General features: G+C 46.6%; 3 protein-coding genes across 3 annotated transcripts in view; 1 reads left to right on the top strand and 2 right to left on the bottom strand.

Annotated features, from left to right (window-relative positions):
- LOC8042596 (techylectin-5A) overlaps positions 1-16,806 on the bottom strand; it is a 61,357-nt gene that overhangs the window by 40,044 nt on the left and 4,507 nt on the right. The gene's annotated exons all lie outside the window — the stretch shown is intronic.
- Positions 880-5,597, top strand: LOC121045734 (putative nuclease HARBI1). The gene is made up of 4 exons (XM_040498901.2): positions 880-1,670; positions 2,039-2,253; positions 4,899-5,259; positions 5,485-5,597. The coding sequence occupies exons 1-3, from the start codon at positions 1,068-1,070 to the stop codon at positions 5,215-5,217; spliced, it is 1,137 nt and encodes a 378-aa protein (XP_040354835.1). The 5' UTR covers positions 880-1,067; the 3' UTR covers positions 5,218-5,259; positions 5,485-5,597.
- LOC121045735 lies at positions 5,268-7,019 on the bottom strand. The gene is made up of 2 exons (XM_040498902.2): positions 6,590-7,019; positions 5,268-5,837 (listed from the first exon to the last, which is right to left on the bottom strand). The coding sequence occupies exons 1-2, from the start codon at positions 6,762-6,764 to the stop codon at positions 5,350-5,352; spliced, it is 663 nt and encodes a 220-aa protein (XP_040354836.1). The 5' UTR covers positions 6,765-7,019; the 3' UTR covers positions 5,268-5,349.

Raw genomic sequence — 16,806 nt, forward strand, 5'->3', positions numbered from 1 at the left:
TAGAAGAAGCGCTGCCTTTGAAACCTTTTTAATTTTGTGTATGTAGTGTTTGTCTAACCATCGCGTCTACTTTTATCATTCTGTACCTTTTTTTGTTGATACTTATGCCTGGCAATAAAGAAAAAAAAAAAAAAAAAGAGAACGGTGGCCGAGTGGGCTAACGCACCACAGCTCGGAGCACGTGTAGCGAAAGCTCGCGCTGCAGAGCTCAGAGCACTGGGTTCAAATCCCCGTCCCTGCCCGGTTCGATCTGGACGAGCATCGTACCGGCTGCGTTCGTATAACCATGACTGGTGGTGCACGTTAAAGATTCCAGGTTTTCGGTCGTACCGCACTGGCCACACTGCCCATCTACAGCGAAGAAACAGTATCGCCAAATTCAGGCAGACTAACCTCGCGCTGTGTAAATATTCACACAACGACCAATTTCACTTTTTCTTTTGGCTTGCATTCGTTCCAATAAGCTTTCTATTCATTTGCGCGCTCCAATAAATTACCAGTTGCCACAAATCTCTTCAAGTAACCGCATGTTTTTTGTTTTGTTTTTTTATCACAGGGAACAAACAAATATATGAAAGAAAAGTAGAGGATCCAACGACGGATGCGTTTGGCTTGAGGCGCGACCAGTATCCAACAGCTTAGCTGACAAATTAAGTTACTTGGTCGTATACCAAGGAAGTACCACTATAACTACTCGTAATGAGGAAAATATTTTTTAAACGTGGCTTTTTATGCGGCATTTGTCCAAATAAATGTACCGCTTTAAAAACGAACCACGCCGGTATTCACTATCATCATCATGACTTTTTCCAGCCGCTGGAGAAAGAAGAAACTTCCATAGGCGCGGTCAGGTGCGGTTACGGTATGCTAACCGCCGAATTCATAGATCCCACTTCACTCGAACTTAACTTCCAACGCCCTTGAGTGGGTGTCATTACGTTTCATAAATCCCCCTTCACTCGAAACGCTCCCTCGCCTCGCACTTCACTCGGACTTTTCTCGAAAAAATTCAAGTGAGCGGTGGCACCGCCCTTCAACTACACTCGAGCCTCCCTTCATCGCAAAAGATGGCGGGTTACCCGGGTTATCGGAGTGATGCCGCTCGCAGGATCGCGTCTTTTGAGTTCGCTACTCGTGCGTGCGACCTTGTGTTCGGCGTTATGTACCCGCTCGGTCCGTCGGTGCCGCGGCGTAATCTATCGGACCGCCTGAACCCGATGGAGCTGTACAGTGACCGCCAGTTCCTCGCGAGATATCGCTTTACGAAGACGACGGTGAGGGAACTCCTGACGCTGCTGCCTCTCCAGCAAACCGGCGACAACCGAGGACTGCCGCTCACCCCCCTGCTCCAGTTGCTGGTCACCCTTCGCTTTTACGGCGCCGGGACCTTCCAGATGGTAGCGGGAGACCTGGTGCATGTCTCCCAGCCGACTGTCTGCCGCACAGTGAGGACGGTGACGACGCTCATCGCGAGGGTGCTCTTCCGAAGGCTGGTGCACTTCCCGGCTGCGTCGGAGTACCACGGCGTTATGCGCGACTTCTACGCAATGGGGCAGTTTCCTGGCGTCACGGGTTGCATCGACTGCACCCACGTGCGCATCAGAAGCCCCGGCGGAGATGATGCGGAAGTTTATCGCAATAGGAAAGGAGTCTTCTCCCTGAACGTCCAGGTGAGCTCATATTTCTTATACCCCCTTTATTGACGTAGCTTGCCTACTAAACTGCCAGGCTGGGAAGCATGGGTAATGCTCACGCAAAACGATTTCAGCTGTTCAACCCGATCATTGTAAAACATAGGGAAACCCTTTCATCAGCTGTGTTGTTGCTGCTTATTGTACACCTCTGGGCCCGCTCGAAATAGCCATTGCACAGCCTATACCTAGCTTGCATATGCGACGTTATTTACGGGCAACAGGCACGTAGCCAGCCCCGGGGGGGGGGGGGGGGGGGGGGGGGGGGGGGCAGTTGTTTCACTTGTTTTCGAGCATGAGCCAACTGGCCCAAATTGCCGTATTAATGCAATGTTATATACCTGCAGGCCATCACCGGCCCACAGCTACAGTTCTTTGATGTTGTGGCAAGTTGGCCAGGATCTGTGCACGACAGCCGCACCTTTGATGGCAGTCGTGCGCGTGCCCTTTACGAGGAGAGCAGAGTGCCCGGCGTCCTGCTGGGGGATATGGGCTATGCCTGTCTCCCTTTCCTGATGACGCCGCTCGCAAACCCTGGAGCGGCAAATAGTCCCGGAGGGAGGTGAGCCCAGACTTGTACGTAATCCGTTACAAGTAACGAAATTACTTGTAATCCCTTACATTTATCAGTAATTTAGTAACGGATTAATTACATATTTTCTAGAGTAATTTTAAAGTAATTCCGTTACATTTTTTACGTAACGGATTCCTTGTAATCCGTTACATTTTTTTTTTCGACAGAACCAACCCCCCCCCCCCTCCCCCAATTCTAAATAAAGTTTTTTTTTTTTTTTTTTCATTTTTGTAAAGTCGAGCTTAGTGACACTGTCACGCGAATCGACCAGCGCAAAGAGAGGCTTGGCACTCTTCAGTTCCGCAAACCCTTTTTTTGCAACACCAAGCCCCTGAATCTATCTTTTCTTTAGACCCTAACATCAATGTCAAAATATCCAAATGAACAATTCTACAAAAAAAAAAGGGGGGGGGGGGGGGGCAAGTCATTTCCGCTTTTTTTTAGTTCCTTTGTTTTTTCTTTGCGATCGAAGACGGGGAGAGGAAGACAGCAAGTGATTGTGCGCCTCTTCGACGCTCCGTCTACCCTACCCTTTTTGTGAGTCAGCTTTTTGCGAGCACTTCTTCTTCTTCCTGTTTTGCCCCAGCAGGAGGCATCTTATCTCAAGCAGATATTTTTACAAATAAAACATAATGGTGGCTGACGTAGACTTGATATTCTGGGCTTGAGGAGAGAGTGAAATTCGTGAGTGGGGCCATAGCGCGGCTTACTTAGTACTCTGCCCTTCGCTGCCCGTGGCATCACCGGACGTCTATCTGGAGAACACCGGAGTAAACTGCAGTCGGTCCGTGCTCCGTGCGTTTTTGAACAGCACCAAGAAAAGTACACACGACAAACGTGCGTTTACATTTCCTTGTTTTAACCGACGCTGTAATTAATTGTTGTTATGAGTGTCCTTTTTCTTTTATTACTTATATTTATATACTGGAAACTTTTTTTTATTCGCCAACGTCTCAAGTGAGGCTCAAACTGTTCAGAACCAAAGGAAAAAGAATATCGAGCCAAACCTTATTTATTATTTATTTATCCCCTTACTGTTACAACTATGTTTTGCTGTTGATGACTTCTACAGCTTCGCGATTTAGATAATGGAGAATTTTAGTAGATCGGTCCGATGACTCCGATAGCGATATCCGATACTTCGCCGCCGTCTTTGCGTATGCATCATATCGTTATCGGGTACCGTTATCGCGGGTATGGGAGGTATCGGAAGGATCTACTAAATCTCTCAAATAGCAGGCAACGGCTGCAACGACGAAGCTTTGCACTACATTCGCGAGGAAAATAGTACTTCCCTTGCTTCGCTGAAAAAGCTCAATGCAGAGCATGAAGCATTCGTGAGGAACAGTATGACACTCCCATCCAGTGCCTCAGTTCAAATTGTGTTCAGCGTAGCAGTCGACATATTGAGTAAGAGATAATGCAAAATGTCTGACGAGACTTTCGAGAGCCAGCTGTTGCTCAAAATGCTCAAGGTCATTAAATGGAACAGGTGGCAACAATAAGAACTTGAATAACCCTCTTCCCTTTGTTTCTTACTTGAAGGCGATAATGTTAAAAGTAACGCCACGAAAGTAACGGATTACTTTTTGGGGTAACGGTCAGTTACTTTCATGGGAGGGTAATTGTAATTGTAATAAATTACATTTTAGCCTCGAGTAATTGTAAATGTAATTCCTTACTATTTTTCAGTAACGTGTACAAGTCTGGGTGAGCCAAATCATCGGCAGAAGTATAAGATTTGTTTTGGTACTGCACTGACAACATCACTAATGTCTGTAATAGCAGGCAGTCATTGCCGGTGACAAACAGTTCTTCAAGCGTTTCATGGACAGATCACTTCGCCGATATCCAATGTTCTTTCCTACCTTGCCGAACCCTTGGCGGTTTCGACAATGCTTGGTGCAAGCTCGAACTTGAGATTATTTTAGCACCGAGATGTTTCAATGGCGCCCTGTTATGGTTTCCATCCGTGACGTCACGAGTGGGATTTGCCTCGACGTGACGTCACCAGTTGTTATCCTGTCTACTTACCGTCAGGTGCGACGACGACTTCGGTGGTGTGTCTAAAAAGCACAGTGGAAGCTAGGAGTCATTGCAATCCGAAAGTAACACCGTCAAAGCTGACAATCTGACAATGCTCATATGCCCACGGTTTGGCCAATCGTCGAAAGCTGACCGCAGCGGCGCTTTTGGTCGCGCACATCGCTAATGAACCATTTCCCCTAGCAGAGCGGAGCAAAGCGAGGTGTGATCGTGTGGTCTGTTTAAGACATAGCTTGCCCCGCCGTCGGTGGTTCATTCACTAAAAAGTAAATTCAGTCTAATTTTTCTTTTTCAGCATTAGGCAAATGAAAAAAAAATCATAAGATTTGACGACCGCGACCACTAAATTCAATCCACCTAGCAGAAGAAAACGTTTGTCGACGAAATGTCGCAAGAACGAAAAAGTTTCCATGAGATGTCAACAGTATCATGAAGCCGTCCGTGCACGAAAAGTTGTCAATAAAACATATCTAACCTCGACAAAAGAATGTCAACCTGCATTTCCATACTGAAAAAGAAAATACAGTGATTGCAAGTATGTTCCCAGATGCCTAAAAATCGATCACATGCCTTATAATTTGATTTAGGTACAACAAGGCCCAGATCCGAACGAGGAACTCCGTCGAGAGGGCCTTTGGGGTCTGGAAGAGACGATTTCCCTGTTTGGATATGCGGCTCCAGCACAAGACTCGCCACTCATGCAGCATCATCACCGCGTGTGCGGCTTTGCATAATCTGGGACGTGCAAGAAATGAGCCCCTACCTCCTCCTCCACCCCCGCCACCAAGTCCCAGGGCACGGAATGCCAGAAGGCGGCGGCAGCCACACCTGCCACCGATTCTCCCGGAGGACTCTCCTTCGGGTCTGCGTATCCGGCAGAACATCATTCTGCTGAGCTTTACGTGAGCTGCACGTAGGCTCAAGAGGCCCATCACACAGGCCATGAAGGTGAGGAGTCGTACTTCCAAGTGTGTGATACTTCAGTTTGACTTTAAAAGTGAACCATCAGTAAAGCAGGCATAGCAGTTTGAACATGATTTATTGTGCAGCCTTCTGGCTCAGCTCCTGCAGCAGTATGTTTTCCTTGATACACAGGAGCTTCATCTCCATTTCGTGAATGGCATTTCTTTTTTTCAGCTCGTCCTCGCGCAATTTAATTTCCATTTCATGCAGCGCAGCTCTCTTGCTGAGTGCGTCGCGGTGGTCCTGTTCAAGGAAGTTGCAGCGCAGGGCATGCTCCTGCTGGACAAAGGCCATCCTCATATCGTTTTCCTCTGCGAGGCTCCTTTCCAGCAGCGCCATGCGTCCTCCGACCTGGCGGGCACCACTGCCCACAGCTGCTGCCGCACTACCACTGTTGCACGCTGCAGCAGCCGCAGGTGTAGGAGCTGGTGACCCTGCAGTAGATGTCTGGCTAATCAGGCAAGCTGCTGGGGCTGCTGCAGGTCTATCAGCGATGCAGGCAGCCGCTGGTGACAGTGGTGCACCGACGTCTGAGGCAGGCCCAGCTGGTGAACCGGGCTCCTCTGCAATTGAAAGAACACGTAGAAGTTATGAAGTGAACAATGGGACATACATGAAGAGTAGAAAGGGTTTTTATAAGTTTGAGATTGTATTTTTGTTTTTCATGCAGTTGCAATTTGAAGTATTTGATTTTTTTTTTCTGCTGCTGATCTAATGTGTAACAATGTTTTCATCCATTTTGAACCTGTGCCATAAACTAGGCCACTAGATCACTTAACCGTTTCCACCTTTTGGAGTGCTTGGTATAGATATTTCTTGGCAGAAATCATGCTATGATTATTTTAATACCCTGTGCTGTTTGTTTCTTTGTCAGGGGAGTATGGTCATTGTTAGTCTGCAGTAGTTGCCATGTACTGTTTTGAAGCTGTATGGAACCCAGCCCTGCAATGATATATGTTACCTTGTACATAAGTAATGTACATGCTGTTCGCACCATTTGTTCATTTTTACTAAATTATCTTGAAATTGAATGTTGTCATGCACACTTTTTACTTTGTTATTGACGACACAGTCATCTGCAACAAGATTAATATTAGATGAGATGGTTGCTGCAAGGTCATTCATGATTATTAAAAAACGTAGGGGTGCCAGTATGTACTACTGAGGAACACCAGGTGAAACATTTCTGAAGGCAGACTCATTATGATCTATAACCGTATCCATGCATATCCATGAGAAGATCAGTGGGTAAAGACGAAAAGGTACCAGTTTAGAAAGTACAGGTCAAGACATGGAAACGGTTCAAGCATTCTACCCAAGTCGGCATCAAGAGGGTCCTCCTCGCCGTCCAGCATCGGCTGCAGTAGTCGGAGAACTGGGAGGCTGCAGACCGGGGGCAGATAGGGTGCCCCATCGCTGTCCTCCATATTTTCTTGTCTGTTGAACACGTGTGAGGCCACCGCCCCAACCAGCACGGAGGTGGCGCTCATTGGCTTGCCAGGTGGCCCCCCTCCTAAAGGAGCAAACAGTAGTCAATCTAGGCACTCCAAGTTCTAATGTTATCTAAGATCTGTTTTCCTTTTTAAATATACCCCGATTTATAGGCATGCATTTGCTGATAGGGAATGTTCATCCCCTCTGCCCCATGCGTAATGAAATGAAATATTGAGCATCTGGGTGTTGTCAGTTGTGATCTACTGTACATGTCCGCCGCAAAAACTGCAAGTAGAATTACTGATTTAACGGTAGTATTATATCGTGCTCAGGTTCCGTTCATGCTGCTCCATTGTCAGGTTACTACGGTATTCAACTGACAGCATTAGGTTGCATAACCGACTTGTCTGCGCACGTTCACGCTCCATCCCCCATGACAGGTATTCCAGAAACAACAGTTCGAAACAAGGGCGAATTTGTGAACGACAGTTCGGGCTACAAATGTGACCCATCGCTCATTCCGAGGCACTTTCAGCGCGATGAGAAACCTGAACGAGAGACTTGCCTGTTTTGTGGACCTTGTTTTTTTCTTTGGAATGGTCCTTCTTCGCTTTGGCCTTCACATTTTCCCACCATTTTTTTAGCTGTTTCACGTCCCGTCGATATACACCGTGGTTGCAGTTATACTCGTTGCAGAGTCGAATCCAAGTTGCCTTTTTTTTGTTTAACGACGATTCGTCGGTCTTTTTACATTCGATGATTTTTTTGTACGTCATTACAAGTTCCATCAGTATTGCCTTTTCGATCTCTGTGAACCGCGCAGCGGGTGCCTTGGCCTTATCCATTACACGCTACGGAAATGAAAACTTTAAAAGAACAAACCAGCAGGGCAAGTAAACACGAAAAGGCAACGGCGGTGGTGGCGTTGGAACAAGGATATCGGAAGGACTTGGAATGTATTCAGCATGGATATTGATGGCTATATTGCTGGCCAATTTAGTTTGAAAGAAGATGCACGAGCTACGTTCGTTTCTGAAATCGCAACATGTTTGTTATGTGCTAATATTTCTTTATAAACACAAATTATGTAAACACACTAAGAATTAACTTACTTTTGTGGTCTTACGCAAAGTATAAATATAAATTTCTTTTCTACTCTCGCTCCCGGACGCATCCCGTAGAAGGGCTCCCTTCACTTGCTCGAGTGAAAGCGAAGTGCCATTTCAGAATGGTAAACCTCACTTCAAGTGGAAGTGCCCCTTCAACCGCCCTTCTGTAAGTGAAGGGTCGCCCTTCACTTGGCATGACTCGGAGTGACATCTATGAATTCGGCGGTAAAACGTTCTTTACCCGCTACGCTCTCGGTCCGGTACCGGCTCGATGGTCGCGGTCGCGGTAACCCCGGCGGTCGCCCGGTACGCGGTAAGCTAAAACTCTCTATTATTTTGCTACCGAGTCACGTATTTTTTTTAATAAAGCTTAAAAACGCAACTGCCCGAAACTGAAGCCGAAACTCTCGCACCGCACAGAGAAGTGGAGAGGAGAGAGAGCGAGTGGGCGGAGGTCACGTAGCTACACCCGACCGTGCGATTTTTTTTTTCTTCCGTGCGCAGCAGACAAAATGCGATGCGGAATCCGTTTGCCGTGCGATTCCTTTGCAGTTATGTTTGTTCCACTCGCTGTTCTGTACTTCAAGATGAGTTGTTTTGTACATTTAAATGTTGCCAATTTGTAGTGAGTGCTCGTGGTGAATTCCCGTGATCGGCTTCGAAAGCGACGTGCGCGACCGAAAGCGTCGCTGTGGTCGGCCTTCCACGATTGGCCCAAAAGCTGACTATGACGTCGGAAAGGGTATACCATCGACGGAAATAAGAGGAATGAAAGAACTTTAATTTCGACGGTGTTGGCAATGTTGCTTTGAGAGCGCAATGATTTCAGGCTTCCGCCATGCTATTTACAAACACCATCGAACTTGTTGTTCACAAGGTAATGACGTCACAAAGGGGAACCATAGGAGGGCGCCACCAAAACATCTCGCCGCTAATACTCCCAAGGTGTTGCGTGTAGAACTGCTTCACATGTCCTGCATCTGAAAGTGGCATATTGTGCGGCAGAGTGCACAAGTTTCCGAAAGATCAACGGGGGTCGGGATCAATGGCTGGCTGCAATCCCTGTAGAACAGTTACGGGAACTTCGGAAAGCGGACTCCACCCATTTCATATGGTCCTTGCATTTTGTGGAAAGTGACCACATTGAGTTCGCAGGTGTCAAAAATGCAATCCCATACCATTCAGTTCAGTGACGTATCTTCCACAACGATTGTGTTTTTTTTTTTTTTTTTTTCAGTGATAGTTGTAAACGATAAAAGAAATGTAGACATTGCAAAATGTTTGAAAAAAAATTGTACGCCCCTAATAGGGATCGAACCCGCTCCCGCTGCTTGGGAAGCGAACATCTTCCCACTGAGCTACTGAATTTTTTTTATTTCTTTATTCAGGAATACAGACACAATCATACATGCATTCACACATTATTTACACTTTTAAAATGAGCAAACCCAGTGCTTATGGGCGGATGGTGATTAAAATTCCTTCATGCCTGTGAGGCTATCAAACACTCTAATCCATTCAGGCGGGTATTCGCTCTGTTCGTAAGCACTCTTTACCTGTACAACATAATCAATAAAGAAAATACGCGCTGACCGAGGGAATTGCTCTGCGTGTCTTACCGTAATCCGCGACTTCCACAAGCTAAACAACCCAAGAACCATAATCATGTCTAGCGGAAGGTTCTCGTTTACTCCAATTGGTAGAAAACGAATAGAACGGGGTGTTAAGCACAGGTCTTTTTTTAAAGTTCCTTGCAGGATGCCCCAAAAGAACACTGCGTCCCAGTAGTAGAAAAAACTATGTTCGATAGTTTCGGGGACTTTGCACTGTGGGCAGTTGACACCCCCTGGGACAATCATGCCTCGTTTGCCCATTCAAAGCTTGACAGGCAGGGTGTCGCTATGGACTCGGAAGAAAAAGGTTTTGGCTGACGGAGGAATACACTTTTTTTTTCACACGAACTAGGACGTCCTGCCCTGGTTCACCAGCATAAAGAGATCTGCACAGCGGTGCCGGAAACAAATTATCGATAAGGTCGCGGTACAATTTTCGGCGCGAAACATTGGATAAATATTCGAGCGAGTACCTCACCGTCAGAAATTTAAAAGAATCAACCACTTCTTTTACGAAGCCCACTAATTTAGCAGGAGAGCCAATGTGGGAAGACACAAAAAAGGAAGGAATGTGTTGGACCAGCCTTGTTTGAAGCATCACCTGTATAAGTGGATTAGTCTGGTCTCGTAGAAAAAGGAAACGCGAGACAACATGACGGAGAAACAGATGAGGCCGTCCGAGACCGCCCTTGGATATGCGTCGAAAGAGATTGTCTGTTCGCATTTGCTCTCCTGCGCTCTTCCACACAAACAATGCAAAAACACGGTAAATTTTCTGTATATTCAATCGCGAACAGTTCAAAACTTGAAGCACAAACCACACTTTTGCAGTCAAGAACATATTGCACACTGTGGACCTCGTAAAGATGGACATGTCAAGTCAATTCCATTTTGATGTGCGATCTTTCAGTTCGGCCGTAACATTATTCCAGTAAGTTGAAGGGTGTTTTAAGTGCTGAAAGGGAGCACCGAGGTACCTGCCAGGTGCGCAGCTCCACTGAACGCCTTCAAACTGGCGGAGCGTAGTGGCCCCCTCGCCGTGCCATAAGCCGTTACATTTGTTCATGTTAATCACCGCACCAGTAGCGTCACAAAATGCTCTGCACAAATTTAAAGCATGCCCGACGCTTTTCTTATCTGCACGAAAGACCGCTATATCGTCCGCGTACGCGAGGACTTTTACTTTCCCATGGCGTACCCACGTACTAGTTCACTCTGCAATATACTTAGGCACAAAGGCTCCAGGTACAAGGCAAACGTGAGCGGAGACAAAAGGAAGCCCTGCCGCACTGAAGACAGCACTCGTATTTTGGGTGTTAAAACATTGTTCACCACCAGCTTCGTCGTGCATCCTGTATACGCCATTCTTACCCCCCTCTAGTACTATCTTTCCCAAATTCGCGTGAGCTAACATTTTCCGAAGAACATCGTGACGTACGCGGTCGAATGCCTTGTCTAGATATATCTGAATAACTGCAACTTGGTTCCTTTCCGACTTACATAAGTCGAGAATAGTACGGATTACATGGATGTTACTTTGGATGGTTCTTCCTTTGATGCCGCATGTTTGGTGTGTTCCCACCAATATAGAAATAACGCTTTGAAGCCTTTCAGTTAAAATCTTCGCATATATTTTATAATCCACGTTGCAGAGTGTGATCGGGCGGTATCCGCTAACGAGCTTTTGCTTCTTAACGTCTTCTGTCTTGGGAATCAGTACTATGTGCGTTTGTAAAAAGGAAGGTGGCAACGTTTTATTCTCGAAAGCTCCACGAATTACCTCGAGCAGAAAAGGACGCATATAATTTTTAAATTTCTTCTAAAACTCTCCGCTGAGTCCGTCCGGTCCTGGCGTTTTGTGCATAGGCAAAATGTCAATCGCGCGCTTTACCTCGCCTTCTGTGATTGGTCCTTCCAGCCATTCTTTCTCCTCTTGCGATAATTTTGGCGCGTTACGAGGCAAGTAATCGAGAGCAGCTTGGCTTTTTGTCTTTTTATCGCCCCCGAAGAGTCTCTGATAATACCTCAAAAAGGTGTACTGAATTACAGCCTTGTCATTGCTGATTAAGTCCTTCGTGTTCGATGGCTAAAATTTCTTTCGCAAACGCAAACTTTTTTTCCTCGCCCAAAGCGCGCCTTGTGGGCCGTTCCCCTACAAGAAACTTTCAGATCGCGAACGTATGACCGCTCCACGATAACTTTCCTGCTGGAAACTGTCTAGCTTGGCTTTAATGTGCTTTAATTCTGCGGCGCGTGACCCCGGGTTCTCGCTTTCGCTTCGCAGAATTTTTTTTATCCATGAAGCTCTTTTCTTTCTTTCTTAGCCAAAAAATTATTCTGAGAGGATCTTTCAATTGCGAGCTCTTTAACTTTCTGTTTAAACTATTCCCATTTCTCTAAAAAGCTGAGCTGTATCCTCGCTGATAATGTTTCTAAGGCCTGTGTCACACGCTCGACGAAAATATCATCTTTGAGCAGTTTAACATTAATTTTCCACAGTTCCCAATTAAACTTCTTTCTAGGTTGCGAGGTGCTTCCCGAACTAACTGTCACTAAGCTGTGGTCACTGAAAAATACTGGCTTCAGATTGTAGTCGGTTACCTCACTGACAGCTTCAACTGACACGTAAATGTGTTCCTCACTGACAGCTTCAACTGACACGAGCGTGAGTTGATGACTGAAAGTGAGTATAACGAAAATTAACTTTTGAACCCATGAGTTGCCCGACCTCTTCTAAGCTGCACACGTTTAATATATTCTTCAAACCTTTCACGCTCCTATCGGTGTGCAGTCTGGGCGGAGCACTATCTTCGCTACTACATACGCAGTTAAAATCTCCTGCGAGCACAACGACTTTCTCACATTGCAAGTACAGTCATCCTCAATATGAGCGTGAACACGCCGCCGTCGACCGATTGGTACTGCCAGCTCCAGCTAGCGGCGCTTCCACGAGTCACTGCGAGAATAAGCGCCTGCGCAGAAAGGACGGATGGGCTGTTACGAGAACGCACTCCACCCCCTTTTGCATGTCAGTTTGGATAAGGCAGCGAGTGCTGCTCTATATATTTATAAAAATTGCGCGGTCAGTGTAGATGCGACCTTCCACGCGCGCTTTGTTTTTCTGATCTCGCTTCGTGCGCTATCTTTTCGTTAACGCGGAACTGATTTTTTTTTTTTTCTAAAAAGGCGTGCATGTTTTTTTTTTTTTTTTTTGTGAACTCACGAATTGTTTTGATCGGTCTTTCAAGAACGACACCATTTCAAAGGAATATGTTTATTTCTTTCGAAAGAGTTTTTTTCAAAAAAGAAAAACAAACAACCATGTTGATTCTTGTTAACAATGACCTAGTTTTAAGACATCTAGCACTTAACTTCTTAGATTGTCTTTTGTGCGTCTTAGTAGCGAGTCATGCCACCGTGCGCCCTGAGGACGCACGCTATTCTCGAAGGCAGAGACTGAAAAAGCGCTTCGACGATATCGGTGCGTCCCCTCAGTCGGTTCCACTCGGCTTCCACGGCGCTCCAGAGGTCGTCGGCGCGTGCACTGTGGAGGGATTGCTTCGCCAGGTTTCGCTTCATAAGCCCCCAGATGTGCTCGATAATGTTCGTATCAGCACCTTTTGGAGGCCAAGACAGCTGTGTGACGTAACGCTCCTCCAGGAGCGTCCGCACTTTGCCGGCGGTGTGGACTGGGGAGAGGTCTTGCTGGATAAAAAAATCCCCGTCAGGAAATGGGCCACCGAGGACATAGGGAAGCATGACGTACGTGGCAGTTGGGTACACCGTAGGGCACCCAATGGAGCTTGACCTTCACTTCCGTATTGGCAGGGTCGAAAACGAGGCATCGTCCTGCTTTGATGCGTAGCTCCTTGGCGTCCATGAGCCTCTCTTTCGCTGCGAGCGAATGCAGCCGGAGCAGCCAAACGTCGTTCATTTGGTGGGCTCCGGCAGCTGCTAGCTCTTGGAGCACGTTCAGTCTTTGCAGCTCTTCTTTAAAGTCTTGAATCCTCTAGGGCCTGTTTCGAACGTCGCAGTGCAGAATAACAGCGTTTTTGGCAAGATATCCGGTTGGCAGGGGTGGCAAAATTATCTTGTACGTGTCAGCACTTTCAGTAGCAGAAAAACCACGGCCTTCCGAGGCCGTTATCGCCGCTCTATCAGAGCCCGTCATCACACGTCCGTACTTGGCGGAGGCCGGAAGTGCAATCTTCCACTAGGCTACTATGAACTCTCGTTCATAGTAATGCAGCGGGTCGAGTGTATGTCGGTAATTTCGCCGTCGATTTCCCTCCAGTGCATGCACTCCCGGCTTGAAGTCGGGCAGCACCACGCATTGGCCACATTTGCACCTAGTAAAGAACTCGTACGCGTGCGTATTCAACTCGAAGTACGCACTTCGTGCTTGACGTTTGAGCGAGCAATGTCTTCAGCCACGAGAAGGGACGACGGCTCGGCGACGTCTTCGTGCAATGGGCTTGCTGGTCGGGCGTATCGTACGGGATGAATACCAATTCTTTTGATCGGTCCAAAATTTCTCGTTCGAAGGAAGACAGAATTCGCCGGTACCGTGAGGAACAGTTCTGAAGTAGAGGTCTTACGCCCGTCGTCCGCTGTGACCCGCGAGTCCCACGAAACGGGAAACGACTTATGGATGAATTATGCAGTGAACGCACAGAATGCTTCCGGTTGTCTGTTCAACCTTTTTCTTTTTTCAATCAACGTATTTGCAGCTTTTTGGAAGCCACAAAAAAATGGATTTCATCTTTTCTTTTTATTATTTTTAGTCCTGACCGTGTGCCTTCAATGACCCCCGACTTTGATTGAATTCGATGGTTGCGTCTAAACCTCAGAGAACGGCCCGTGACCACGGAAAAGCGAGTGAGCGCGTCTTAAACCGGCCAGTTCTCGGTCGACGGTTTTCGGGCAGAAGAAACCGAATTTCGAGCCGCAAATTCTGTTCTGGGTAGTTGGGATCTCATATGTCACGTACAACTAAAAACCTCGGCGAGCATAAAAACACTGTCATTGTCCCTTTAACACTGTTATTAAGCAAATACCGAGAAAGCAAACAACTCTATTTATAGCCACGGACGAGACTGCTTGCCAACAAATGAACCAATTTAGATCAATAAGCACTTCTGCGTGAAAAGTAAGATCTTGCCTGGGAAAGCTCTTCAAACGAAGCGCGTGAAAAACTGAAAATTCACATGGACTTCGCGAGGTAGGATTCTGATGAGGAAAGTAGAAAACTCAAGGGTGATTCAAATAACCTGTGATGACGACCTCGTACAAATCGTGTAATGTCCTCCCTCCCTCTCTTTCTATACAATAAATTGAGACTTTAAACTAAAATACTTTCTGTCATCTTGGTGAATACGTTACACTCAAAGAAAGCTTTCTTTCCGTGCTACGCCGCAACGTCAAAAGTATTAAAAAATGGAGACGTCTCCCCCCCCCCCCCCCTCCCCCCCCCCCCCCCCCACGCCTAGTTGCTTTTCTATCCCAACATTCATTTACTTATGATATAGGAAGTATTCAATAGCGGCCATAGCTGTGTGCAAGACTGCTGAGCGCGTGTGACGGCGAGCTTCCAGAGTTCTTTTGTAACGTGCATTCCGCACCCTCAAGATTGCCGGTCGCAGCAGCCTATTAATGTGGGCTCGTTCAGAGCATGCACTCTAGACATCACCCACAAATATGGCGCCCAGTGAATACTCCCTATAATAGGCGTAACCCAAACGTGGCTAAGAAATTACGAGTAAGAAAAACAACCGTATCTCCACGTGGTGAATGATGTTGATTGGGGCGAAGCTCTGGTGGTGCTTGTCTGCGAAGACGCTGAGCCGCAGCATGCCGAGCCTTTCGTTCGTTTTCATCCATGTCACGCTGCGGTCAAATGCTCAAATGCGTATATAACCACGTTCCATACCACACATTCTCTTTCTGACATGGAGGAAAACGAACGAAAGGATCGGCATGCTGCGGCTCACCGTCTATGCAGACAGGCACCACCAGAGCTTCGCCCCAATCAACATCATTCACCACGTGGAGATGCGGATTTTTTTTTTGCCCTGCACGAGCACGGGAGCACGTGCTCACGGGCTCGTGAGCACGAGCACCCGACGCCGGACATCGGACGGACATGCGGACATGGCTAGCCCCTTCGCCCCTAAAACAATTTGGTTGTGTGTATGTTTATACACCTAGAACTTGGTCTGCTACAACGGGCAGCGAGTCTCACAGCTGTAGGTGAGAAATTTAACTAGTGCAGTACAACCGCTATCCTGGGGTCTTTAACGTGCACCACGCAGTAGTGATACACGACCGCATTCCGATACGTTGCGCATCCAGACAGAGACGGGCAGGGTGGGGATTGAACCCAGGATCCTGGGTTCTACAGCGCGAGGTTTCGCTCCACGTGCTCCAAGCTGGTGTGCGCTAGCCCACTCGGCACCCGATCCCCCTAAAATGAGTATTTTTATATTCCTGGCTAGGTTGTGGCTTTGCTACCCAGAATTGCAATATATAGACGCATTGGTGTTGCCCTATTTATAAACTCGTCAATATAATTTAACGAGCTCCCTTGTCTAACATGTTCAACTAAAGAGATTGAAGTTCTCTTTTTGGAACTTTGTTGTAGTGTCGTGATGGCTGTTGTATATAGACCGCCGGATTCATCCATGTCCTTGTCCCTCAATAAAATGGAAGACATTTTTACATTTATTACACTGAGCAGTAGGAAATTTGTCATTTGTGGTGACTTCAACATTGATTTGTTTAATACTGTGCCCACAGATTATCTTCTTCTAACACAGTCATTTAACTTCACGAATGTAATAACAGAACCAACAAGAGTTACACCCGATTCATCCACGCTCATTGACCACATTTCATGTAATCATGACGCACATGGCGGTGCTGGTGTATATGAGACAAACATTGCCGATCACTTTCCAATATTCATATTTCTAACTACAAACACTGACGAAACACCTCACCTTAGTACACCCTATTTCATGTATCACACTAATTACGAATTTTTGCATGGAACATTATCGGCATTTGGCTTTATTTGACTCTTCAATTCTGGTACCAACACCGAATTTGGAAATTTTATCACAGTAATGAAAACGGCAATCGTTGATTCTTCAAGCGAATCTATAAAGCTCCATTACTCAGAACCCATTTGCCCCCGGATGACTCGTCGAATGCTATGCACATTTCAAGAGACGAACATGTGGCAGCAGAAACTGAAACGTCATAAACATAATTTTACTACTTGGCATAATACAAAATTCATTCCTATCTTTATCACTGATAAGAACGCCTAAAAAGGAATATTATTCTAATCTTAGATCCGAAAGTCATAAGGACCT

The sequence above is a fragment of the Ixodes scapularis genome, unplaced genomic scaffold, assembly GCF_016920785.2.
Source record: "Ixodes scapularis isolate PalLabHiFi unplaced genomic scaffold, ASM1692078v2 PGA_scaffold1__304_contigs__length_218370807, whole genome shotgun sequence".
Classification (NCBI taxonomy): Eukaryota; Metazoa; Arthropoda; class Arachnida; order Ixodida; family Ixodidae; genus Ixodes; species Ixodes scapularis.

What these genes read in the sequence shown, in the direction of transcription:
- LOC121045734 (XM_040498901.2), top strand. Translation starts at nt 1,068, where the DNA reads ATGGCGGGTTACCCGGGTTATCGGAGTGATGCCGCTCGCAGGATCGCG. An exon ending in TCTTCTCCCTGAACGTCCAG is followed by an intron (nt 1,671 to 2,038) that starts GTGAGCTCATAT and finishes ATATACCTGCAG; the next exon opens with GCCATCACCGGCCCACAGCT. An exon ending in GCAAATAGTCCCGGAGGGAG is followed by an intron (nt 2,254 to 4,898) that starts GTGAGCCCAGAC and finishes AATTTGATTTAG; the next exon opens with GTACAACAAGGCCCAGATCC.
- LOC121045735 (XM_040498902.2), bottom strand. Translation starts at nt 6,764, where the DNA reads ATGAGCGCCACCTCCGTGCTGGTTGGGGCGGTGGCCTCACACGTGTTC. An exon ending in CCCTCTTGATGCCGACTTGG is followed by an intron (nt 5,838 to 6,589) that starts GTAGAATGCTTG and finishes TTTCAATTGCAG; the next exon opens with AGGAGCCCGGTTCACCAGCT.